This window comes from Wyeomyia smithii, chromosome 1 (assembly GCF_029784165.1).
Source record: "Wyeomyia smithii strain HCP4-BCI-WySm-NY-G18 chromosome 1, ASM2978416v1, whole genome shotgun sequence".
NCBI classification, from domain to species: Eukaryota; Metazoa; Arthropoda; class Insecta; order Diptera; family Culicidae; genus Wyeomyia; species Wyeomyia smithii.
In genome coordinates this window covers 23,001,102-23,027,516 of record NC_073694.1, presented here as the reverse complement: position 1 = coordinate 23,027,516, position 26,415 = coordinate 23,001,102, and the positions used below count along the sequence as shown (strand labels likewise).

The 26,415-nt window shown below is 38.8% G+C and overlaps 1 protein-coding gene across 4 annotated transcripts in view; it reads right to left on the bottom strand.

The window, feature by feature from the left end:
• The window catches only part of LOC129718914 (serine/threonine-protein kinase tousled-like 2), a 250,180-nt gene that overhangs the window by 44,798 nt on the left and 178,967 nt on the right, over positions 1 to 26,415 (bottom strand). The window contains exon 1 of one of the 4 annotated variants that reach the window (XM_055670133.1): positions 17,697 to 20,478. The exons of the other annotated variants lie outside the window; for them this stretch is intronic. Coding sequence (XP_055526108.1) covers positions 17,697 to 17,804 — 108 coding nt within the window. The 5' untranslated portion in view covers positions 17,805 to 20,478. Of the gene's footprint in view, positions 1 to 17,696; positions 20,479 to 26,415 lie in introns of those variants that run through there. 4 annotated transcript variants of the gene reach the window in all.

The window sequence follows — 26,415 nt, the reverse complement described above, 5'->3', positions numbered from 1 at the left end:
TTTTTATTTCTGGATTCTTTCAGTTTCATTATCGAACAATTTTCCCGAGTCTGTCTTTGGTGCCATCTTGGAGATATGCTTGTTAACAGTTTTACAGTTGACGAAAAATTGTACTTCACCCACAACGTTCGTCTGTGTACCTACAAACAGTGTGCTGCGCAGTCTGTCCTCTTTTTTTAATTCCCTCATTCCATTACCTACACCGCGCCGCCCGCTCGTTACGTTAGTACTCTCCGTGGTTTTTCAAGAGAATCATATCGCTCAGAAGGCTATTTTCAGGGAAAGACAAAAGTTCGTTTCATCTCGTGTTGAGCTTTAATTCGCGATAGCTCTAATTCAACGTCTGCTGCGTAATGGAAATTGGGGGCGTTATTGCTGGAGTACCTTTAGATTTGGTGGCTGTAATGGAGAATCTTGCTGTAGAAACATAGGAGTTGGCGGGGAACGCTGCTAGAGATATTAAAAAAAAGAGAATCGAATTCGAATTTTCGCATGATTTCGTGTCAATTAAATAACATTTTTTTCTAAGGCAGTGGTTCCCAACCAGGGATCCGCGGGGTTTGACAGGTAAATAAAATTTCTTTCTAGATATATCAGTGAAAGAAATTAGAAGTTACAATTCTGTGATTAATCCACTATACAGTGAGAATCGATATATAAAAATGTACTTTATTCGGCAAAGTTGTGGAACATTTTATAAGCAACAACCTTGTCAAAGACACTATACTTCTATCTGCCTGTTTTAATCGACTTTTGGGAAGTTTTCTCCAAATGCCACTAAGAATCATTCTTTTAAATATAACATTTAGTAGCGATTTTCTACATTTTTTTAATGTTCTACAATGTTGTTTGGTATAACGAAACAAACATTTTCATCAAGGAAAATTTATTTCTATTGCTCATAATTTTTTGGTTATTGACGAGTTTTGTTAAAACAATGCATAAATATATTAACAGATATCTTCAAAATCCGCAAATATTTGCAAACTAAATCATTTCTATATTAAAGTATAAGTAAAACATCATTCAATCCAGACATGGGCATTTATGTAAATTAGTGCCATACTTTACATAAAATCTTCAATCACTAGATTGATATAAGAGATAAAAATAAACTTTCTTCGGTGAACTCGTGTGTTTTATTATAGTGAACAACATTGAAGAACATTAATTTTTTTTTAGAAAATCACTATAAAAAGTTATAATAAAAATGAATTTAGGGGCCTTCTGAAGGAAACTTCACAATAGATCATCCGAATTGACCGATAGAAGTATGGTGTCTTCAACAAAGTTGTTTCTCATAAAATCTGCTAAAACTTTACTCAGCAAAGTGAAATTTCATATGCAAAAAAAAAAATGAAATTCGTTTCTCACTTCTAGGTAGATTGATCACAAAATTCTAAGTTTCACAAAATAGAGAATAATTGACACAACAACTTTGCTGAAGACACTACTTCTCCAGAATCAGTTTTTTTGAGTTAAAAGTAATTAGTGCATTATTTGAGTTGAAATCGTCAATAATCAAAGAAACATGTTGGATGAAAATAAACTTTCTTCGAAGAAATTGTTTGTTTCGTTATAGCAAACAATATCATAGTACATTGAAAAATTGTAGAAAACGGCTATAAAAATTTAAATTGAAAACAAATGATTTTTATAGATTTAAATAGGCAGATAGATGTATGAAGTCTTCGGCAATGTTGTTTCCTATAAAATTTTCTTCAACTTCGCCAAGCAAAGTGTATTTTTATATGCAAAAGTGAAAAAAGTAAAACTCGTTTCTCAATTTCAGCTGGATTAATCACAAAATTAAAACTTCTATAACATGGAGAATAATTAATGGAACAACTTTACTGAAGACATTGTGGCTCCAAAATCAAATTTTGTGGGTCAAAATAATTTCGATCACGTTTTCGCAGCTTTGAAAATAGTGTGCAACGGCTGAAGCGAATCGAGAATTTAAAAAATAGTTATGGAAATGGTGCTCTAAGTGAAACAAAGTGCCTTGACTGGTTCCGTCGCTTTGATTTCCTTGTTGACGAGTTTCCGCGTAAAGGAAGGCCAAATACCTCCGAAGACGCTGAATTGGATCCATGCTAAACCCAGGAACAGCTTGCTCGGTATTGGAAGTTGCATGCCAAACTGATTGCATGCTTTTTCAAAATAAAGTTTCAAAAAACACAGAGAACTTAGTTTCGCACCTAAGACTTTAAAGTACGAACCCAATTCAGTCGAAGTGGGAGCAAAAATGCGTGATTCAGTCAATCAATGTTATCACAGAAAACGAAAATTTAGACACAGTTTAGGCAAAGTTTGGACAGCATATATGCAAAATAACAATAAAAATGAACACAAAAAAAAAAACAGTACAGCTTATGTGTTATTCCAAATCAGTAATGAGAGACAGACACAAAGTTAAGACTGAAAAAAAGAATATAAAAAGATTTATCTTTCCTCTCCAAGCCTTAAAAATCATTTCGTAGTTCACAACGAACTTAGATGAAATTTAAAACCAAAATAGAGAAGTTAAAAATAGCATAGCATAGCATAGCATAGCATAGCATATTTGATCGCCCGTGTGTTGCCCGCGATTGACCAGAATCAGCTGAAATTGCACAAAGAACCGTCAAAATGGTGCCTAGGAGTAGCAAGCCATTTTCAGTGTACAATTCCTGGTGATTTTTCTTTTCACTGGTCAATAACGTAGCTGGCCACGCCCAATGCAGATCAATAGAGGAAGGGATATCGGGAGTGTTAGTTTAATACTTGTTGCTACTAGAGACCGAGGAATCCTCTGCATCATCCACAAGTATCAAAGGAAGGAATTAGTGTTAGTGGAAAGGAATTGATCTGGATCCATCGAGGTTGATGGTGCGATCTTTTCTACACAAATTCGCGCCCGATATGGATATTTCTCGGTCTCTGCGCAACCGGCCATCAGAAGACGATATAAATAGAACCGCATCACGATCGCTGTATCGGCATATAGGAGAATCGAAGTTTCTAGGTATCATCGACAACCAATCGTTAACAGTCTGTATCACACCAAACTTCGCGTTTCATCCCGTGAACTATTGAAATTTACCTCGAAACGAATGAATTTCGTAAATCACCGCACGCCGAACGCAAACTACTGGTACCAGCTCAAAGAACCGTTAGAGCGAGTAAAAAAACCCACAAGGCACACCAGAGCATTAAACGATGTAAGGGTCATTGAGCTCCGAAACCGCTGTATTAAGATAGTTACACTGAGCGCTGTCAAAATAACGTGCGCGAAACTGAGCTGACTTCCCCGAAGTGAACAATAGCGTGCCCACTGCACTCCGGAAACCCCTAGATAAACAAAACTCACCCGGGCCGATGATGCGTTTCACCGGGGCATTATGGACGACCGCTCCATTTTCTCCTACCGACGCATACGCGACACGACGCTTCGCACAAAAGACACCTACTGAATATAAAAACTGACAAAGTTACATGCATTCATAGCCCAAAAACTTAAAAAAATGCAAATAAGCATATTAAACAAAACAGAGTTCCAAGTTTATTATTAAAATGCCAAAATAATTGCAATCAAAGTTCAGTTGTCGTGAACTATTTTCACGCCCAAAACGATTTCAACATAATTAAATAAAAGTTACTTATGTATATCAACATTTGTCCAAAAGCTAGGAAAATCATAAAACAAGAACATAGAACTGAATAAATGTCACCGCCCTGCCAGGACTCACAATTGTAGACGATGCATCAATCGCATGCCGCATTGTCATGCTCGAATGATAAATTTTGAAACTATATTGTAAAACTGCCAATTTTGACCTGTGAGAGTGCACCGTACAATCTGGTTTGTAAATATAAAAAAAAAACTCCACCCGCAACCGAAAAGCTACCACACTTTGTGCACCCAACAGATGACACATTTACACTTCTGGCAAAGTCCTAAACCCGCTAAAAACCACTACACACAGAGCCTATGCATTCTTAAAATGTTTGATACAAAAACTTATACTCATCTGTTTTATTTTGGTTATGCCTGTGCCAGCGAAACAAACGCCGACAAACACAGCGCAACACTAATCTCTTCGCTCTCTCGCCAGATATTATTGTTCTCTTCGCTCACACCGCCATGCATTCCATTTTCGCATGTTAATAACGAACCGCTAGTTAGCGCGACGCACAAAGTAGGCACTCACACTCACGCAACTTAGCTGGCCTTACAATTTTCAATTGCAATTCGAGGAAAAAATACTATTTTCACGCAAAGAACACTGTGTTTTTCACAAAACCTTCACTTTTCTCACTTAGACAAAGCATCACAGATCACAACTTGACACTTTTTAACAAGTTTGGCCACTTAATTCACTTATAAATTAATAACTTAAACAGATAGCTTTCGGGGCACGTATTATTAGTTAGCCGTGATGCCAGCCTCTCCCAAAATAGAGAAGTTAAAAATAAGACAAAAAGTCGGTATAAAATTGGCAATGAAATATATGGAATTAAAGACATCTTTAACGCTAGAAAGATAGAAAGAAAAGTTCAAACCTAAATTCTGGTTTTCATTATTCATCGATATGTTGTTCTTGTACTTTCAATCATTTGACAGTCGGGAGTCAGTTTGGCGCATGATTATCCTTTAACGCCAATCAAAATATGAGTGTCTTTTCAGGGTTAAAATTTAAAGGTTTAAATAAAATTTTCATTAAACTGCGACAGAACAGAGCAAATCCCTTTTTGTTTTTGAAACCATTTTTTTGTTGAAATAGTGAAAATTTATTAACTGTGCTTCATCTGAATAAATTCGAATTTTAAAATACATTTTTTCAATATTTTAAAAAACGTTTCTTATAAAGTTATACGTGACAAAGAGAAACAGAACAAAGAATAGACTAAATAATAAGCGAAAAACTTACAATGGAAACATTTTCTTCAAACTATAACCTAACACTTGATAGGGCAGGAAAAGGAAAGATTCCAAAACAGTTCCTTGCGCAACAGAGAAGTTGATTTTTGGGACTTGTAAAATTAAAATGAACAAATGAAGTTGAGAAAGGATGTCGAAGTCCATGAATGGTGTATGCTAGAATCTGCTAGAATTTCAACTCAATCGGATTTCAGAAAGTGGTGCCGCAAAGCGAATGAAGTTTCGCCTTTTTGACCGAAATTTTACTGCCAAATGTCTTAAAAATGCATAAAGGGTCGAGATCTGGTGTTACATAGAATTTTTTCTCCCAAAATTGACCTGATGTTTTTGAGTTGAGAAAGTCAGCAAGTCTGTTTTTGATATTCAGAGGCTAGAATCCAACCCCAGACGCCATTTCGAAATCCAACATGGCAACATTCGGTTTCTGAAAAGTGGCCTGCAATGGTCAAATACCATCCAAATACCTATAGCATTTCCGAAACCAGAATGATGCCCAGAAGATAGAAATAAACTCAAATTAATATGTTGAATTCCAAAACGGCAACTTTTAGTTTTTGAGAAACAACCAAAATGACCAAATACCCAATATAACATCTCGGAGCCGGAAAGACTCCCAGTGGTTTGAATTCCAACCGAGACCCCATTTTTGTTTTTAAGAAATCCAATCAGAAATCGCAATTTCTGATTTCTGGAAACAGATGAGGCCCTAAAAAAATCCCTTGTGGAACAGGAAAATATATTTTGAATCTGGTAATATGAACATCAACTCGGTTTGGAGACGGTTGATTGGATCTTTCAAAAATTCCACATTGAATTCCGTTTTATTGAGAGATCCGTAACGATTATAAAGTATTGTCGTTTTCTTATGAATTTTGGGAGATAAAAATCCGGGCATATAACTCGAACTAAATTGGAGCAATGATCAAGAGAAAACGAGAGGAATTGAAGTATTACCTTAAGTCTCAAGAAAAGTTATTTTTTAGACGCAACCTACGATTTAGATAGTTTTGCAACATTCTTCGCTAATGACCACGAAAACCTATTCTTGCCAGAATGCCCAAAGTGCCAACAAATTTATGAGCCCGAAAAGTTGCGTTGTGTGTTGGGTCTTTTTTTTAACTTTTCTACAACCGTCTCTAGGTCGAGCATTGTGGTTTTGAAGATGACTCTCCGAACACGTTCTCAAACTTGCAAAATATTACTTTTTCCTCAAAGAAAAAGCAGAGTAGTTCGCCAATAAACCGATTGTCTTGCTGACATTGTTTACTAAAGCTTAACGTTGTGGTTCCCCAACCACGACATCAACTATAAAAGGACTTTCTTCTGCAGTTATTGGGAATGGTGTTCATAATTCTGTTCATGAAATTGGAAAAAAATGTTCCTATTTTTATTCTCTCCAGATTCTTTGTGCAATCGCCCTTAGCATCGGACTGGCTTTCGACACAAGATGTCCGCCCCGCACAAGTGAATGCTCGGCTCGCGTTCGCTCACTTACATGCAGATCGGAAGAACTGGCAGTGAGCAAGCAGCAGCTTTTCATCATTTACCTCTGGCGGCGGTGGTGGGGGAAATCGATGCGAACATTTGTTCAGCAGTTAGCTAGCTAGCTAGCATTAAACTGCAGAAGAGCAAATGCGATCGGCCCCCGGTTTAAGGGGTTACATTAGGTTCATTACGTCGTCGTCGTCGCCCTACCGCCGAAGAAGGCTCTTTCAGTTCATCTGGATGCTGCTGGAAGAGGGAGGAGGGGTTTGGTTTTCGAGCGAAATCGAATTGCTGCTGGTTTTGCGGAATAAGGTAAAATTGTGGCGCTCTATCAGCTGAATACCGTGTGCCGTGACGTACGCGCGGGTGATATGTATATAAGGAGGAAGGCTTTGGCAGGGTGTTGGGAGAGGGTGGTGCGAAGAAAGGAGATTGAGAGTTGGGTAGATCTATAACTACACGTAGACAGCAGCTAGTCAGGCACAGAGCTCTCGGGCTCCGGTTTGGGGCCCCCCGAAGCAGCGGCAACGAGAGCGTAGATGTACCCCGGTGGAATGTGGTGCGGGACGACGAGCAGTGAAAAGAAAAGACCGTTCCGGACGAAACATCAGTGCGCTTCCACACAAACACACACACACACTAGCGATGGGACAAGGAAGGGACGAAATGGTGCGGTAGAAGGCCAGGAGGAGCGACACGAGGAGGGGTGGCGAGGAAGGTAAAAGATTCAATAAAAGTATAATGAAATACATGAGAGCTGTGATAGCGACAGAAACGCGCAGCAGATGTAAGGAATTGAAGCACCCTGTTTGAAGAGGATACGGGGAAACTGGAGAAAGATTGCTGGTGGAAAAGTTACCAACCATAGCCTCGGAGGAATGGACGGAGGATTGGAGAGGAAGAGAGGGAGGGGGGGGGGATTCGGTCTCTAGATGGAAAAACGGTGTGGAACTAAGCAGCGGCTAAAAGATGACTGTACTAACTCTTAACGATTTACTGCTGCCGCTGCTGCTATAGTAGTTCGGATTCCGTCGCTCCACAATCGACTGGGTGGTGGCACCTTGTTTTGCGTAAACACACACACTTTGGGGCTAATGGAGCTCGACGAAATGACACTTTGTTGGATAGCAGCAACAGCAGCAGCTGAAACCGATGACGGCGGCCATTGTTGGTATTGCTGCTGCCAGTTTAATTCAAATTCGTTCGGTTGCGCGCATATATCAGAATCTTGCCGTTTCGACCTTCGATCTGTAAAGCGTTCACATTTTTGTTTTACAGTTATCGCTAGTTCGTAACCGTGCGTGTGTGTGAGCTAGAGGTAGAGAGAGAGAGAGAGAGAGAGAGAGAGAGAGAGAGAGAGAGAGAGAGTAACCGAGGCAGATGAGGAAATGTAGTCAAACGGGCCAGGCCAGCCAGCAGCAACACCACGGAAAATAAAAATAATTCGAAGGTTATTCCTCTTTGTTTCCCTTTCGGCCATAATTTCCCATACCATTGCGCCATTCCGTTGCCGAATCGTGGCCGACCAAAAACCGAATTCAGCAAAGCCAGGAGGAGAGACTAACTAACATATTGGTTAGAACAGATCCGCATTGGATTCCATGTATATCTGGCGTCACTCACCTCTTGCCTAGTGCGGCCCTGGCGTAATGAGCCAAAGTACACACTCTCCAATTATTATTCGCTACGGACTGACGACGACGGTAGGTCGAACAACCAACCAACAAAACGGCCGTCAGATCGACAGACCGACCGGTCAGTAGTCGACTTTTGCACTGCCGTAAGCTGCTGTCATAGTCCGCGTGTGTGATCACGGTTTGGAATTGGCTTGATGGTGATGCTGTTGCGTCACTTCGAGTTCGGGTAGGAGTGACACTAGCATTCATTAAGACTGGACTCAAAAGTTTATCAACCGTTTTAGAACGCAAACATGCTCGAAAATGACCGACTTTTATTTGCCTATTCCCAAAATGGAAACTACCTTCATAACATCTAAACTAGGAAATGCTCCTAAATAAATACGAATGATGAGAAAGATGGTTACAAATTGCCGAACAAAGGCTCCAAAAATATACAAATGACAAATGACCACGGAACAAAACAAGCGGCCTCTCAAAACTAGGCAATGCATATTATTTTAGCTTTAAACAAATTTTACATATTAATTATATTATGATGTTTCAAGTTTTACCGATCTTAAGCGGCACGAACCACCGCTTTTAAAATGCAAAAAACCAAACAGCCAACAAAAAGCATAAAGAGGACAGCAAGATGTAATAAAAACAAATCTTAATTAAACCCCAAAACGCAGGAAATTGCCTTTCGAGATGCTGAAAAGCCAAAAAATGGCATAAAATCACTTATAAAAAGATAAAAAATTTAAATAAAAAATAATCAAAAATTTGGCTCAATATTAAGGTACAGAATGATCCCAAAATTAGCTTAAAATCAATAGTAACGTTTCTAGAAAGCAGAACACCAACCAAAATGAAATTTCAAATTATTCCTAAAATAGCTAAAACTCTTCTGGATGTCAGAAAAGCAAGAAAATTACAAAAACTTGCTGACAAATGGTTATCAGCCTAAAACAGGGTCTGATATTGAATTGGTTCCAAATAAGCCGTTTTATACTCATTTTGCATATTTCGTTAAGTTTGTTTATTCTTTGCATTTTTTTATGTTCCTTTTGCGGTTTTTTTTTGCACTCTTGTTTCTTCACACACTCTTTTTTTGGTTTAACTTTTTTCTTAATTCTATTTGATTTGAATTATTGTTTCGCAGCATTTTTACATCCTCTTTGTGCGTTCCACGCTCTTTATTTCTTCTTGGGTGGGTTTTTAATTTCATGTTTTACCAGCTTTGTGGTTCTTTCTTTTTTTTTTGTATTCATTATCATTGACTTACTTACTATGCCCCGTATACATTTTTTTGAGTTTTGAAGAGGTGTTATAGGGTCTCATTTATCGTCCTTAGGTTTGTCTTTTCTTACCGTTTTATGGTTTTCATCTAACTTTTACGTGCTTTTCTCTTGTTCTTGTTATATTAAGTTTGACGACCACACATTTCGTAGTTGCTCTTCGGTGATAGATCTGACCTAGCGAAGTTTAACAAATTTGCCGGCTACGTCCTTACGCTCGGAAGGTAAGTGTAACATTCGTTGTTGTTGGTGACCGAGTTTATCTCTGCATTTCTAACGACTGTGATGAAAAGGATATTTGTCACCGTGGTGAGTGACGGATTTTTATACTTTTATCCTTCCCCCTACGCTTAAATCTACTGCTCTTCTTTAACGAGCCTCGCTAGTTAAGTTACTCCTGCCAAGGATATTCCATTCCATTGTTGGGTCAGTTTTTTTTTGGGATTTAGCACGGGGGGAAGATCAAAGCGGAGGGATAACGGGGAGTCTGAGAATGAACTCATGCGTGAAGGTCCTTCTGACGCCTAACGGTCTAATTTTACTAAGAATCGAACTTAAGACCATTCGCTCGTTAAAGCGAGCTCTGTAATCTTAAGGCTGCGAGCTCCCCTGTCATTTTCGTCTCTCCTTAAGTATTTTCATGTCTCATTTTCTTTTTTTCCTTTTCACTATTTTTTTTATCGTTTCTGTATCCTTCTATCAAGTTTATTTATGGCTTTTTTGGGAAAAAAAATAAATTCAAGAAATTTAAAAGTCGAATAACTTTGAGTAGATTAACGTTAGGGTATATGTGTAGAAGAGCTGTTTTCATCAAATGTGGCCCTCTACCAGCCCCTGAAATATTCCCAACAAGGAACCAATCATCAGTTGTATACTATATACGCTATGTTTCCATGTTACTTTTGAATGTTTTTTTCCGATATTTCTGAACATTTTTTTAAAGGTTTTTTCTTCTTTATAATCATTTTCACTGTTTCAGTATTTTTACGACAAATTTCATTTGTGATCCTTTGCAAAGTTTCTAAATTTCTATTGTATGTCTATTTAGGGTTTGTTATGACTTTGTGACCCTTTGTGACCACTTTCTCTTTCTCTTTCATGTCTTCTTTGAATCTCTAATTTTTAGTTTTATTAATTCTTGTTTGGTTGTGCTTTCATATTTTTGTGTGGACCCTGCTGCGACTGCGAATTGATTTCGATTTTTGTGGCATTATCAAAACGTTTTTCGCTGTTCGATTTTTTTCTCTATGCAAAGTTACTTATTGAGAAGTTACTATGTTTTATAGTACTTGTAATCCACTCACACTTACAAAAATTAAAACTCACATCAACCGAAGTGCCATCTCAAAACGCACATTAAATGCTCTGCGTACGCCGCTTTGGCAGCTTATCATGTTTTTTGTACTTTTCATGATATTGATATACATTGTGTTATTTGTGTCTTTTATGTTGTTTTTTTGCAGTATTTTGTTTTCTTTTTTCTCTTCGTTTCAGCACTCCCGATGCTTTCTGGGCGCAATTTTTATTGTATCTCTATATATTTTTTGTTGTGTTATTTGCGTCTGTTGAGTTATTTTTTGCAATTTTGTTTTTTTTTTGTTCTTGTGTTCTTTCTTCTTGTGGAATCTTGTCTGCAATTTTTGTACTCGTTTTGGGTGTTTTTATTTGTTTTTTTTTGTTACGTTTTTTTTTATCTCAAATTAAATTTGATTTACGGACGTTATAGTGTTTTAGTCTGTCTTTTGCAAACTGTTTTATTTGGAGATTCTCTATGTCTTTTTGTGATTGATTTTTTTGAATCATATTATGTACATTTTGGGGTACTTTTTGTGTTGATTTTGCCTCTTCCACTATTTTTTTTTCGCCAGTTTTTTGTGGAGCTTTTATCTACTTTTTATGGTATTCCTATATATTCTTTGTTGCGTTATTGGCATCTCTTATGTTGTTTTTTTTTTTGCAGTTTTGTTTTCTACTTGTGCGAACTTCTCGTTCTTGTGGAATTTTGATATTTGCAGTTTTTGTGCCTATTTTTTACTTGTTTTGCTTATAAGTTTTCTTCACTGTTATTTATCAACTTTTATCTTTTTATCAAATTTAATGATGTTATCGTGTTTTAGTATTTTTTTTTCAAAAATCTATTAGTTTTAATTTGATTTCTTGGATAACTGTGTACAATTTAGGTTTTTTTTTGTGACGTGCTTCATTCGTTTTGTGTGCGTTCTTATGTTTTTTGTCCTTTTATGATATTTCTATACGTTATGTGATAGACAGAACATAGATAATATGAGTGACATAGATAATATGTCTTTCATGATATTTTTTTTGCAATATTTTCGTTTTGTTTAACTCTTCGTTTACCTCTTTGTTCACTTCTTGTTTTCTAACGTCTTGCTTAGAAATCTTTTCTATAGTTTTTGTGCCTGGTTGTTGTTTTTTTCGTACTTAAATTGGTTGTTGTATTTTTTGTGACGTTTTTTTGACATTTTATTGAACTTTAAAATATCATCGAGTTTTGTGTACATCTTTTCAAAATTTATGTTTTTGGTATTGTGTATTTCGAAATGAATTGTGCCTTTTTGTGGTTGATTTTTTTTCGAATAAATGACAATTTTGCGTTTTAATTGTTTTTATTTTATTTTATGACGGATAGGGTGACCATAAAAAACGGCTATACTCGATGTATTTTATTCAAAAAAAGACATAACTTTAGAACCAGTTGTCGACTTTCGAACTTTTTGGGTCAAATTAAAGGTAATTACGTCTAGTTATAAGAAAAAATACCAAAAAATAAATCTGGGTGCTTTTATATGCATAATGTATAAAATTATTGAAATTTTCGTCTTGTTTTTAAATTGAATTTACTCAAATTTAATAAATAACATATTTCTAAAAGTTCCTCCATTTATAGAGTCAAGTATGCCCTTCAAAATGAAACCAAGAGATATTTTTTATGTTTGCCCCAAAATGAATGACATACCAATGAAAAACGCATATTTTTTGATGAAAAATATTAATAATTTTGAGTAAAATTGAGATATTTACGATGTCAGCATTGCAAATTGTTTCTCTCAAAAAGCTCTAAAAGTCGTTCAGAGACAGTTTTGAGATGAAACTTGAAATAAAAAAGTTAGAGCGTAAAATATATTTTTTCAATATGAATCGGTTGTTTTCAAAGATAGAGAAAAACTTTTTTCACAAAGTTACTTAAAATTAATGGAGCTATAACATTGTAGAACAAATTTTTCTTCTATCTACAAAGATAAAATAGTTAGATACTTGATTGCATCGAAAATGTTGGTCACCCTAATTTTTGATAATTTTTAAATAAGCGCTTTATCATATGTAACAACTTTGTAGAAGAAAGTTTTTCTCTAAAATGTTGCTATAGAGCTCTAGACCCAAATTTTCCCCTTAATTCGGTTTCTGGACCATTGTGCAATGTTAGTTTGCGTTGTTTCAGCTTCTTTTTGTTTTTTTTTCTATTTTTCATGATTTTTCTATCTATATTTTTTGTGACACATGGTATTTCTTATAATTTTGTTTCCTATTTTATTCACTTATTGTTCTTGTGGTATTTTATCTGCAGCTTTTTTGAACTTGTTTTGCGCCTTTGTGTTTGATTTTGTTTATGTTTTTTTATGCTTTGAGATTTGTTGTGTCTTTTTGCGTTTTTTTTTATTTTGAATGACTACTTTGTGTACATTTCTGCGTGTTTTTCGAAGTACAATACTTCTCTCAGGAATTTCGGCTACATAGGGATGTGAAATGAAAATCTAAAACCGAAAAAAGCGAAAAATATGTCCAATTTCAAATGCTAATAAATCGGGTAGTATTCGATGGATTTCCTTCGTTCTTGCAGCAATAGATTGGAAAATCTTCTAAGATTCTTCCCAAAATAAGATAATTGTAATTTTATTATTCACACTATTGTACTATTGAAAATAGTCAAGCCTTGTCAAAACGAAAAATTCGACCTCTGATTGGTCGTTATATGCTTGCTTCCCAAGCACGGTCGACAGGATCATATACCTTGCAATTGCAAACATGCTATTTGGCCTATATAAGAGCCTGTTTCAGCCGGAGCCGCTCATAATAGTTCTAGACAGCGACAACAGCAGTCGTCCTTCCTTAGCAGCAGCACTAGCCCTGTGGTTGGTCACTACGTCTCGGTTTTTCTCAGCGTGTGTCGCCAGACAGCCATTATTCCCCCCGTGTTGGGGCAGCATGAAGATTGCCATCAGGAAATCCAATTTTGGAAATCAAAATGCCTTTTTGAAGGCAAATAAACAAGTCATTGAAAGTTAATAATGTTTGTCAACGCAAGCAAGTATTCTGTGTCGCATCCTAGCAATTTAAATTTGTCGCACCCGTCTAATTTACTGAATGTGAAATAGCTTCCACAGTGCATGTTGTCCGTGTATCCTAATTCCCCCAATGTTAGGGCAGCTCAAAGATGGTAATTAGCAACCGATTTTGAACAGCAAAATGCTTTTTTGAAGGCAAATAGAAAAATAATTGAAGGTTAATAATTTTCTGGCATCAACACAAGCAGACATTCTGTGCGGGATGCAACCAAATTCTGTTGTAGTTGTCTAATTTTTACTTTATTTAGTAAACTCCCCACTGTAGGGGCAGCGCAAACGCTGCGATCAGCATAACCGACATTGAATAATGAACTGCCCTGTTAGAACGCATTCACAAAAGCAGTTAGTTCGACTATGCAGAGCTAATATGAAGACGATTCAATCAATCAGCGTAAACAGAATTTCGTCGTCTCCCAGCTGCCAAGTTGCAACATGATGCAACACGCAACAGCGAGCAAACGAAATCGCTTGATGTTACAAACCGCAATAAGATACGGGTTAAAACCGTTGCGTGTGTGAGAGCACCATCGGTGTTTATTCGCTGGATACACTATCTACTGTCTACTGAACGCAATAATCTGCTTACATGCGACACGGGGACGGGAGAATTTTCTTCAACGAAGCTGCACAACACGACACAAAACATGTTATGTTGTTGCTTCAATGAGAGTGCTATCGGTCCGGCTCGACAAGAAATCATTTTTGTGCATCCGTGCTACGAAACTAAGGAAATACTTTAGAAACTGAAAAAAAAAGGTGGAGCTTATCAAATGATCGCTCTGAGCCGGAATGAAGTCACACATATTTTTCAAGTTATATCATTCCACCACGTACGTAAAATAATTCATTCCTATTTTCATCCCTATATAAGAGCCTGTTTCAGCCGGAGCCGCTCATAATAGTTCTAGACAGCGACAACAGTAGTCGTCCTTCCTTAGCAGAAGCACTAGCCCTGTGGTTGGTCACCACGTCTCAGGAGCAGCGCGGTTTTGAAGTAGAATACTTCTCTCAGGAAGTTCGGCTATATAGGGATGTGAAATGAAAAATCTAAAACAGAAAGAAGTGAGAAATATGTCCAACTTCAAATGCTAATCAATCGGTTAATTTTCGATGTATTTCCTTCGTTTTTGCAGCAATTGATTAGAAAATCTTCTAAGATTCCTACCACATGCATGGAAGTGCAATTTTATTATTCGAACTATTGTACTATTGAAAATTCTTAAGCCTTGTCAAAACACAAATTTCGACCTCTGATTGGTCGTTATACGATTGCTTTACCAAGCACGGTGGGCAGAGTTATGGACCTAGTAAATTGGGAATGCATCATTTGGCCTATATAAGTGCTTCATCAGATAATAAACAGACATTTCATCGGATATTAAATTGAACTACTGAAATTTGAAGAACACAAATAAATATTTGAAGAGTTAATATTTTCTCGTTTTGCGCTATAATCCAAAGTTAATTATCTTCATCTACATGCATACTCTGACTATTATTACGTGTTTGCGTCGCTGAATGTTTGGCTACGGTCATGCAGTACGCAAATAACGGCCCGATGCGATTCGGCAAGACGAAATGTGTCGAAATTATACTTCGCCTTAAAAAGAGCTGTACGTTTCACCACGGTAAGGCGAATCGCATCGCGCCGTTATTCGCGTTCTGCATAACCGTAGCCTTTGTTCCGTTCCTGTTTAATGATGTCGTATTAAATGTACATATTACAATTCGGCAGCACCTTAACTCCTCATTTGCACAAAATTTAAAAATATTCAATGAACTTCATTCAAAATATCAAACAAAAAGAAATTACAATACTGCCAATGAACGGTCAACGTTTATTTACTAGAAAAAATGACTGACACGCAAGCAGCCGGGTTATCTTTCTTGTAAAAGTATTCTACTTCAACCTTGCGGTCGTGGCTTTGCACACAACCCTCCTGTAATTTTTTGCTTTGGTTTTAAGTCTTTTCACTTTTTGCGTACGTCGCTCTTGCACTTTTCATGATATTTCTATACTTTCTTTGTTGGTTATTTGTTACTTTCATGTTACTTTTTTGCAGTATTTTTGTTTTGTTTGGTTCTTTGTTCATTTTTTACCTTCTTACGTCTTTTTGTTAAGCATCTTTGTGTTTGTTTTTGGATTTTTGCGTCGCTTCTGATTGTTTTTTTTTTTGGTATTATTTTTTCTTGCATTTTTCTGTATTTTTTATTGAATTTAATGACATTCTCGTGTTTTTGTGTGTCTTGTCAATACTTTGTTAATTTTTTTTGAGAGTTTTTTGTGCCGTTTTGCAGTTAATTTTTGGCATGGATTTTTGTGGAATATCTCAAACTCGTCATAATACTTTTATGTGCTTATTCTACTTTTAATATCGAATTTAAGAGTTTAATGATTTATATCTACACCTTTTTCAAGTCTTTCAATGGATTCTGCTGCGTTTTTGGTGAGTTTTTCATGTTCCTTTGTGGCCTTTTTATGTTTCTTTCTCGTAATTTTAGCGATTCATAATTCTAGGTCTGTTTTAAAGTGTTACTTCTATCTGATCTTGTGCTTTTTTGTTTTTGCTGCGGTAATTCTAAATTTGCTCACCATAACAAATGTGGATAAGACGGATCAGATCTTAGTAGCTTTTTAAAGATGATTTCCATTTCATCGCTAAGTATAATTTAAAAAAAAAACAAAGCAAAGCCTTGGTGCTACATTCCGATTCGGAACTTGACCTTCTGTTTATTTATACACAGACTTCGCAGCCGACTGTTTAGTGTACAGGACAATTGCGGGGCTAGTGCTACGATCCTACTGACACTAACAGTATCTTCCGAGGCATTGTTAGGCCAGTATCATACCTCGAGACCATCTGGGAGGTGCTTGAAAGGTATTGATTCAAAAAATCAATCGAATCAATAAATGTGAGATATTTTCTTATTCAGTTCCATCAGCCAAAAATCAACGCAGCATGAAGCTCTATGACCGTATGAAACTGTAATTACGCAGTACAATTCAGCGAATATCCAGCGAATTCCAAGAAAAGGAGGCACAATTTTAGCACGTAGCGTTCGCTACTAAATATAAGCAAAATCAGTTGCACCGAGAGCCGGGGCCAAGCACAAGTTGTCACCCGTCATCATCGTTCATCAGATCGATTCAGCGAAGCAAGCGCTGCTCGTCTCGTCATCTGGCATTTAGCACCGAATAAAAGGTACAGGTACAGGCAGAAGGGTTGTTGGTGTGAGGAAACAATAACCTATCGAGGCGAGGAGGAAAAAATGTCTTTTGAATCCCCACCTCGGTAGGCCTAGAGCCGCACAGCACAAAGATTGCAATGCTTACCAACATGATCGCGCGAAAAAAAAAAAAATAAAACCGCAATCATATCGCAAAATACACCGAAAAAAAACGAGAGGCAGATCGGTTTTACCGATTAGCAGCTTCTCAGGCCACGGAGGGGGGTACACCACTTTACTCCGATGACTCCCCAACTTCGGAACGAAGTAGCAGCAGCAGGTGAATCCACTCAATTATTACCATTTGCCACTTTTGTTTCGCGCATCTTCGAAACGCATTGCTATTGTTATTGTTTGCCTTTTTCTTTATTGACCAAAAAATGGGGAAAAACGGTCCCGTTGCCAACCGAACGGAGCGAAAATCCAGCAGGCCAGCCAAGGCAAGACTGATAAAGGGAAAAAAGTGTGCGTTTCTTTCTCGAATGCGGATAATGGAATTACACATTTGAACAAGCATTTTTGCATAAAATGCCTGACTGACTGTCAATCGGTCGGTCGATCCGTTTGCAATTGAACCACTACCAGTGCAGTGCGAAACAAGGGCCGTCTCGGATATATATATCGGATGGGACCATACCGAACCGACATTAGCGAGAAGCTGCTCGGTATCAGCAGAAGTGAAGGTGCGTTTCGAGACGGTGGAATTCGGTTGAACTGGCAGCCGTGTGAGCTAATCTTTACGAAATCGGGGGGTTATTAAATTGACAAGAAAACTTACATAGATGTAGTAGGAAGAGCTCAACATGATATCCAAGTTTTTCTTCTGTTGCTGTTGCTGCTGCTTCTGCTTCTTCTTTGGTGCCTGCTGTTGCTGCTTATTCTTCATTGAGTGTGCCGTTTGCGTCCTCCGCTTTCCACTGACTTCGTCTTGCTTGTGGCCAACTTTTGCACCATAAATAAAACTCGCCAGGCCAGGTACACCTGTACCGGAGACGAGGAATGGGAAGTCCACTCGAGGTTTTTTTTTTGGGTGTCTCCTAGCAGAGACTAGCCGGTGCTGGCGGTGTACTTCCGTACCGTGGAGGTACCCGGGGTTCCTCCGACCGGTCGATCGACGGAGTACACACGTCTCCGTTTGACAGGTGATGATGGTTCTGACACCGGGGCATGACAGTTGATAGATTGGTGGCACTTCCCTGTAGGGCAAACTTTACACTGATAAAACTAGATTTGCACACTGTGATTTTACTTTGATCGAGTAGGCCCTGCAAGCTGCTGGCACTCTCTTTCCGTGCAAATTTGAACAAAGACACTGACTTCGGGGCTCGTAGATTTCTATTGCCTTTCCACACTTTTCGGTCGCCGCAGCCAGCCACACTTTGCACACACTCCTCTCACTGCGCACGGAACGGTCTCTGTGGGAGTCGTCGACTGTGTTCACTTCGCCCGGCCTGTGTTGGTGCAGCGCATGAATCTATTATAAGTGCAACAGCAATAATAACAACACGAGAAAAAAAAAACTATGTGCATTTGATATTGCTCTCTATTCCTCTCGCGCGCCTGCACTCCCCACACTCCACAGCCTTCTTCGATTGCAGCAGGAACTCTCGTTTATTCAACACTGCACTGCACCGCACTGCACTGCACTGCACTTCTGCTTCCTTCCCCCTTCGACTCTTACTATTGCTCCATTCCGTCTTCGTATTCTTCTTGTGTTGTTTTATTTTCAAACCACTCACTCACTGCTTGCTTGCTGGTCGTCCCCGTCGATTATTCTTCTCAAACAATATTAATTTCTGCTATGTTGCCAATACTTTACACTCTGCTCGACCGCCTCTGTGCGACTGGTGGGCCAAACAACGAGAGGAGAAGCGGCGCAGCACACATACTTTTTTTCCTCCGCTATTTTACTCCGCTTCTACTTTTTCCTGGCACCTTTTTGATTTACTTCTTACAAACCCATCGATCGAGTCGAGGCGAACAGTGTGAGGCAGAAGAAGAAGGTAGAGAAGCGAAATACAAAATACTTCGAGTAATGCGCGCGTGACATGCACTCATACACGTTCACATTACTCTTCGACAACTCTTGAGGCTGCAAAAATCGACCACTATTTGGATCGCAACCGCCTCTCGCCTGCTTTGCCTACAAACGACACAACACCACCAACTATTCCACCACACACTTCTCCTGCTGGCACTTCACTATCTGGTCACTACTGCTCCCTGCACCGACCAATCAAGTAGTCGCTGATATTCTAGGAGATTTGTCTTACCGCACCCAAAATCGCGCTCGAATTACACTCTAAAAATCACTTTTTCGATTCGAAGTTCTTGACGATGTCGTCGACCGCTGCGGCCGCATAACATGTTGCGATTCGTCGTCGTCGTCGTCGCCGTCGTAGCTGACAACCGCACCTGCACCGCCAACAATCCGTCCGAGTTCAATTCTGGAGACGTTCTTGCCCATTACTGGCAGGCCAGCAAGGCAAGCAAATTGGGTGTATCCTCCTCCTCAGTACGAGAGTCCAAACACTGACGATGATGTTTTTTTCGCCTTCTTTGTTCTTACCACGACTGCCTTGACTGCCACTTGACTTGGCCTCGCGACCGCTCACTAGCGTTTCCTTCGTCGCTGCCGGTCTCCGCCGTCTACGGGCTGACTCATAGCATAAGGCTCGAAGCGAGCTCCAACAGCGTATCGCGGAGATTGTGTCACATCTGATTCTTACACTTTTTCCCCATTCCTCTTCTTACTTGATTGCTGAGGTATGTAAACCCCTTTCCTCTCGTTCTCTTTCTCTCACACACACATATCCGTCGTTCTGTCTCACTCACGTTTGCTTACGCTGCTGTCCTGTCTTTGGTCCAACAGTTCGCGATGTTATGATCCGCGCTAACGGGCACAGCTAAAACGAGCTGAAATCCAACCTTACTTTCCCCCGTTCTCTCGCTCTCTCGGTGGACGTGAACCTTCACTGCATCACCCCTCGTCGTCCCACTGTACTCCCCTGTACTTCACACGCAGCGCATACACTGTGCGCTGCTATGTACAAAAAGTACACCCTTCAATGCCTACTCTAATTCGTATCTCTTTCGGCTGCGTTCCACCTCGACGTTTCTTCACACGTAACTTAACCTCAATTAAACGCAGTGCTAACCGCTGAGCTGAGCTGAGCCAAGGAAAATCAATATCCGAACCGAAATATTTTGTTGAACCGTAACAAAAAACCAACAACAATAACTGGTCCACTAATACCACAACGCGGAAGGATGCACTTTCTTTCTTGCCTTTCCACGACGAGAGTACGCGAACTATAAAACTAGTTAGCGCACTATAAAACTAGCTCCGGTTTCTAGTTCTTCTAGTACTAACTGAACGCGTTCCAACAAACGAGCGCAACCGGAACTTCCTCCTCCGAGAGCTTCGGATAACAATCAAAACAAGACACGCCAGAGCGCATCGATTACTCACGACGAGACGTTTGCCAAAGTCTAACTGAACCCGAGACGAGTATTCTGAGTGCGGCTAGCCAAACCAGCCAACCAACCAGTCAACAGCTGGTGCCTTCAGTTTATTATGTTTTTTTTCTTCCTTTCTTTCTTCAAATCCGCACCTCTCACGAAAGAGCAAACGAGAGGCCCAAACGAACACGAAGCAAGAAGGAAAATCTCCATCCATCCAAGTAAAGCCAACAACAGCAGGCAAGAAGGAAGATATGAAACCATCGCCGACCGACCCCGACGAAGAGGAGAAACATTGATATTATAATATTTTCATTTGCTCCGGAGTTTGTCACCCCTTGCGCGCAGCCCCTCATTCAAAATAGCGGATCGACGCACCCCTCGCCCGCAGCGAGCTGGTGCACTGTGCTCGGCACTCATTCTCTCGCAACAAATTCTCTCTCATCAACAAACAGCAGTTTAAAGCCCTGCTAAACAGTGAGTAACAATTCCGTAGGAATGCCGTAACGTGCACGTAAAGAACACGATTAAAAGGGAACTCCGGATGATGATATTTTTCGTTGTTGCTTTTCCCCCTACTAGGCGGCGGGCGGTGGAAATTCTCCACCTGTGAGCAGCAGCTAGCTTTTCGGATGATGATGATGATGATTTCTGCAGAATTGTCGTCGTCGTCCTCCTTGCAGGATTGCGTAATCACACTTTGCTCCGAGCGAACCTTCTCGTTTTCCTACTAGGGTGATAACGAAATCAAAACGAGGAATGAACCGATGGAACATTTTCATGGCCAAAATTAATTCCAGACCAGCCGGGTGAAGTTTAAACAGGAATAGGATCATTCTGGGTTGAGGGATTACTCGCACACGTACAGACGACGATCTAAGCAGGCCGAACAGCTGTTCGATCGTTCCCCGCAAGGACGCATGCTGCGATGGGAAACCGACCGACCCCGGGCGGGAAAAGAAGGAAGGATCGTTCTGTTCTGGTCGCAGTACATACGTCAAAAGAAATCGTAAAAGTGTCATCGAGCTGGTAAAAGAAATGGTTTATGTTGGGATCGGGAATGATGAATCGACTTCGGACTGCTGCTACTACCTCTAGGTAGGTACAAGAAGAAGAAAAAGAAGATAACCAGGTGGCAACAAAGTTGAAGAAAGTTCCATCGTAACACGGAGCACATTTGAATAGAAACAAAAAAAAAACAAAACCGTTGGAAATCATTTCCTAGAACGATGATAGCTTGGCTCAGCCGGCCTAATCAAAGTCTACAATAACGGGACGTGTTATATAGTCGCGTTAGTCGAGTACTGAAACGTGCTCATTGTTGATCAAACTAATTGTTACCCCACATCTAACAGTAAGCTCTCTTGCAAGTACGTGATTAAACTCGGCTATGAGATAGTGTGAAATGTTAGGAACTTTGGAGTCAATTGTATCGATATTTCAGCAGTGAGTGAATAAAATATTACTTTTTGAGTTGAAGAGGTTTTCTAATTAATTGTTAGTAGTTTCCGTAATGTTTTAAAGTAAAACTACAACCAGACACGACTCTTGTTGTTAGTTTTTATTACTCTCTATAATGCAGGTGATCGCCTGCTTACCAACCAAGATTCGAACATAAAGCAACCGGTATTTTTCAATCACAGACAACAAAATAAAAATGACTTTTGCTTAATTTTGATGATCAAATATGCTATGCCAGGAATTTTTTGGTGCCAAATGTCGTAGAAATGCATTAAACGACTAAACCTGACATTATTTGAAATTTTTTTTTATTTAAAAAAAAAACAATTTTTTGGAAGTTTGATTTGGAGTTGATCTTTCAGCCCTAATACAACTGAAATCGGTTTTTTTGCGGGGAATTTCAAGTGCATAAATCCACGAAAAACTCTCAAAGCTGCGTAAGAAACACTTAAGTGGGGACCCTACTCTAGAAGGTCGAAAAATCATGAATTTTCATATTTTTTTTGGCTGTCTAGAGTACAGTGAAGTGTTTGGCTATTTTGGCTATTGATTGAGGTATATTTGAAGATGTATTTTCCATGTCGTGAATGTAAATACAGTGAGTATTACACTGTTGGCAGCTGGGAACGTGGATGCTCTCTCTAAATCAGTACCTAACTGGTGGTAAGTTTTTCTCAGCTTCTAGTTGACCGATCGGGCTGAAATTTTTTTTCAGTATATAGAAACATATTATCTATCTTGTTACGTAGCCGTTTTTGAAAATTCCAAAAATTGCCAAAATGGCGGCCATTTTAGTGAAAAAATGTTTTTTTTTCATGAAAAATCACTATTTTAAAAATCATAAAACCTTGAAAAACTCAGATATCAAAAAACGGCTACGTAACAAGTTAGATAATCCATTTTTACATGTTAAAAAAAATTCAGCAAAATCGGTTCAGTAGATGCTGAGAAAAATTTACCACCAGTTGAAAAAACATGGTTTCGAAAGAAACGCTGCTTCGGCGTAATCCTCACTATATTTGTATCCAGAACGTGCAAAATATATCTTCAAATATACCTTAATCAATAGCCACAATATCCGAACACATCACTCTACTCTAAGCATCCGAAAAAAAAATACGAAAATTTATTATTTTTCGACTTTCCAGGGTAGGGTCCACCCTTAATCCCTGGAATCTTTGTAAAAAAAACCTTCGCTATCAAAGAGTTCATAATGTCTGCTAAATACCTTTGAGAAATACTAAAAAATATACGTTCTGCCACTTGTGAATCAACTGAAAGTTTTGTTTTAAAAATTTTGGGAAAAAATGAAAACGTATCTCGTAAAAACCAACTGTTCAGGGAAATTCCGGAGTCACGCAAAAAACTCACCAAATACGGAATCCGCATAGAAAACGTGCATAAATTCCAGAATCCTCATTTGAACAGACACCCAAAAATTCAATTTGAGTTGGATTTTGATTTTCGAATTTTGATTTTTGAATTGAGCACAATTTTTAGTGGATTTGGATCCGGTTTGAGGATTAAATTTCGATTGGATTTAGGTTGACTTCGAAAAGAATTTGGATCTGATAGGAATCGAATTGGGTTTAAATATGATCAGTAGATTAGTAGATTAGAATACGATTTCGATATTATTTTTTATGGATTTTATTTTCGATTGGGTAGGGATTGAATTAAAATTGTATTAGATTTTGATTTGAACTGAGATTGGATCAATTTGACATTTGAAGTGGAATTCATTTGATTTAGAGAATGTTAGATGGACAACTAACATTTCATTCAAAGAAAACGGCGGCTAAAGTGCATCGAGAGTCAAAAAATGTTACGGAAATGCTGCTCTGAGAGAAACCTGTGCCGCACCCTCAAGGAAGCGTTTTAAGGTTATTGTTTTTCTCTATCTATTTTTTTGTAAATGATTTTATGCTAAATATGTAGAAAAATAGAAAATTTCGAATTTGTCAAAAATATTTCTTCGCATTATGTTTAATTGATAACAACAATTTTTTTCTAAGGCTTTTTCTAATTTTCATAAAACATCTCCTGTTTTTCTTCTTGTAAGATTGATACATCTTTTTTTTCTTCACCTATCGTTTTTTTGACACGGCACAAATACAATTTAATGTTTAACGGCGCCAATTATATCTGATGACTTAAAATCTTTAAGCAAATTTTTTATACTCGCTGTCGACTACGAGCTGAAATTAAGCCTATCTTAAAACTAGCATATATTTTTCAATTATTGTTTTGTAGTTGAATGGTCGTCTGATGATCGTCGAATGGCCATGAATATGCAGCATGTATGGATTTGTTCTGCTAAGCCACGATGTTATGAGCTGGGACAGGGGCTTGTAATCCTCGGGTCCTGGAAGTATTGTGCGGGGTTCAGTTGCTGGTTATGGTTCGTTGTTGTTCAAGCCAAGATATCACGAAAGGCCTCGGCTTCTCAGGTCCTGGCGGATTCGTGTGGAGTTCAGTTGATGATTCCAAAATCGAGGTCTATGACGTGTTCTTGCCGTTTTGTTGAATGTTGATGGGAAGGAATGGGACTAGACTGGAGCGTGGATGGATTTCAGGAAAATGTATATAAGGGACATGTAGGATAGGTCACGGCTGGCCAAAACATCACGGACAGGAACAGCCGGCTGCCTACCTTCGGCCTGCAGGGAAGCTATTAATCTAGACCTGGCGTCACGGTGTACAGGGCATGACCAAACAACGTGCTCTATGTCGTGATAACCTTCACCACAGGCACAGATACCACTTTCCCCGAGCCCAATACGACGGAGATGCGTATCAAATCTATAGTGATTGGACATAAGCCGCGACATCACGCAAATGAAATCTCGACCTACATCCAACCCCTTGAACCACGGGCTCGTCGATACCTTGGGGATAATGGAATGTAACCACCTTCCCAGTTTCCCTCTAGTCCAAGAATTTTGCCACCTAATGATCGTATTCTGACGTACAAGTGCGAAAAACTCATTAAAAGCAATTGGTCTTTCATAAATTTCACCGTTTGTTTCGCCCATCTTAGCCAAAGAGTCCGCTTTCTCATTACCCGGTATCGAGCAGTGAGAAGGGACCCACGCTAAGGTAATCTGATACGATTTTTCGGATAAAGCACTCAGATGTTCCCGTATTTTCCCCAGGGAATACGGAGAGTGCTTAACATCTTTCATCGATCGGAGAGCCTCAATGGAACTGAGACTGTCCGTAAAGATGAAATAATGGTCCGTGGGCATTTTTTCGATAATCCCTAGGGTGTACTGAATTGCAGCTAATTCTGCGACGTAAACAGAAGCAGGATTATCGAGCTCATGGGAGACGGTTAAATTGTTATTGAAGATACCGAAGCCAGTGGACCCATCGAGAAGTGATCCGTCAGTGAAGAACATATTGTCGCAGTTGATATTTCGATATTTATTAGAAAAAATTTGGGGATCTGCTGCACGCGTAAATGATCCGGGATTCCACGAGTTTCTTCTATCATGGATGTATCGAAAAACACAGTAGAATTAGAAGTACACGCAAAACTTTTCCTTATTACTTTAGAAGCAATAGCGCAAAGTTGCCTTTAAGGTAACAAACCTATTACTTAAAAGGCAATAAAATTCTTCCCCAGTCAAGTAACAACACATACTGTCATATATTTAGCACGTGTTACGGGAGTACGACTGTCTAATAATGGTCGTTTCAATCACATGCACGATTTTTTCTGTCAAAAACTGCTCCCTTTCCATCTCAAGAAAACAAAAATCACACACCGTCGCATATGTTGCACATGTTACAAGTTCCTTCAATCTCCAATTCATCCGGTGAGCGTGTATTAGTTCGCTCGTTGTATGCATACGGAGTAGAGAAAGAATATGACAAGAGCTGCCAAGCAGCATTTTCCCCGTCATAGAGTATGCAAACGTTGATGATTTCAAAGACTTGGAATGCGTCTTCAATTGACATCACGATCTGTAAACTGCGTTAGACAAAAACAAAAACATTCGCTTTCTTGCAAGCTATCCAAAACACATACTCATTGGTTCATGGAAACTCATTTGCACCTGTTTGAAAATACAAAATTCGTGCCCATCCAGAACAATATTCGCAACTTCGGCAACTGTGTTCAGACAGTATAACATATTTTCATTTCAAATAAACACTGCGGGACGAAACAAAAGTGTTTCTAATTAGACATTTGAGGTTGACGGGTGAGATTCTCATTAGGTGTGGATGAAGAGGACAAAAATTAATCTGATCGTTGCATCAATACAAATGCAGCGAGTGAAGTTTTGCTAACACATGCATTGCGGTGCTTGGCTGTATGTTCTCCTGCAGAAACACATACAAGCGTGTGGCCGTCATAATTTTTGTTACTTTTCGGTTATTACTATTTGTGTATAATGCGCAGTCATAAGACACAATAAGTAATAAAAAATTGCCCCAAAGTAATAAAATGTTCCCCGTTTGCGTTGGGTGTATTTGATAAGTTGACACGATTTGGAATATTCAAAGAAGGGTTAATATTTTGGGACATGTGATTGAAATACAATGTCATAAAACGGGTTTGAGAATTA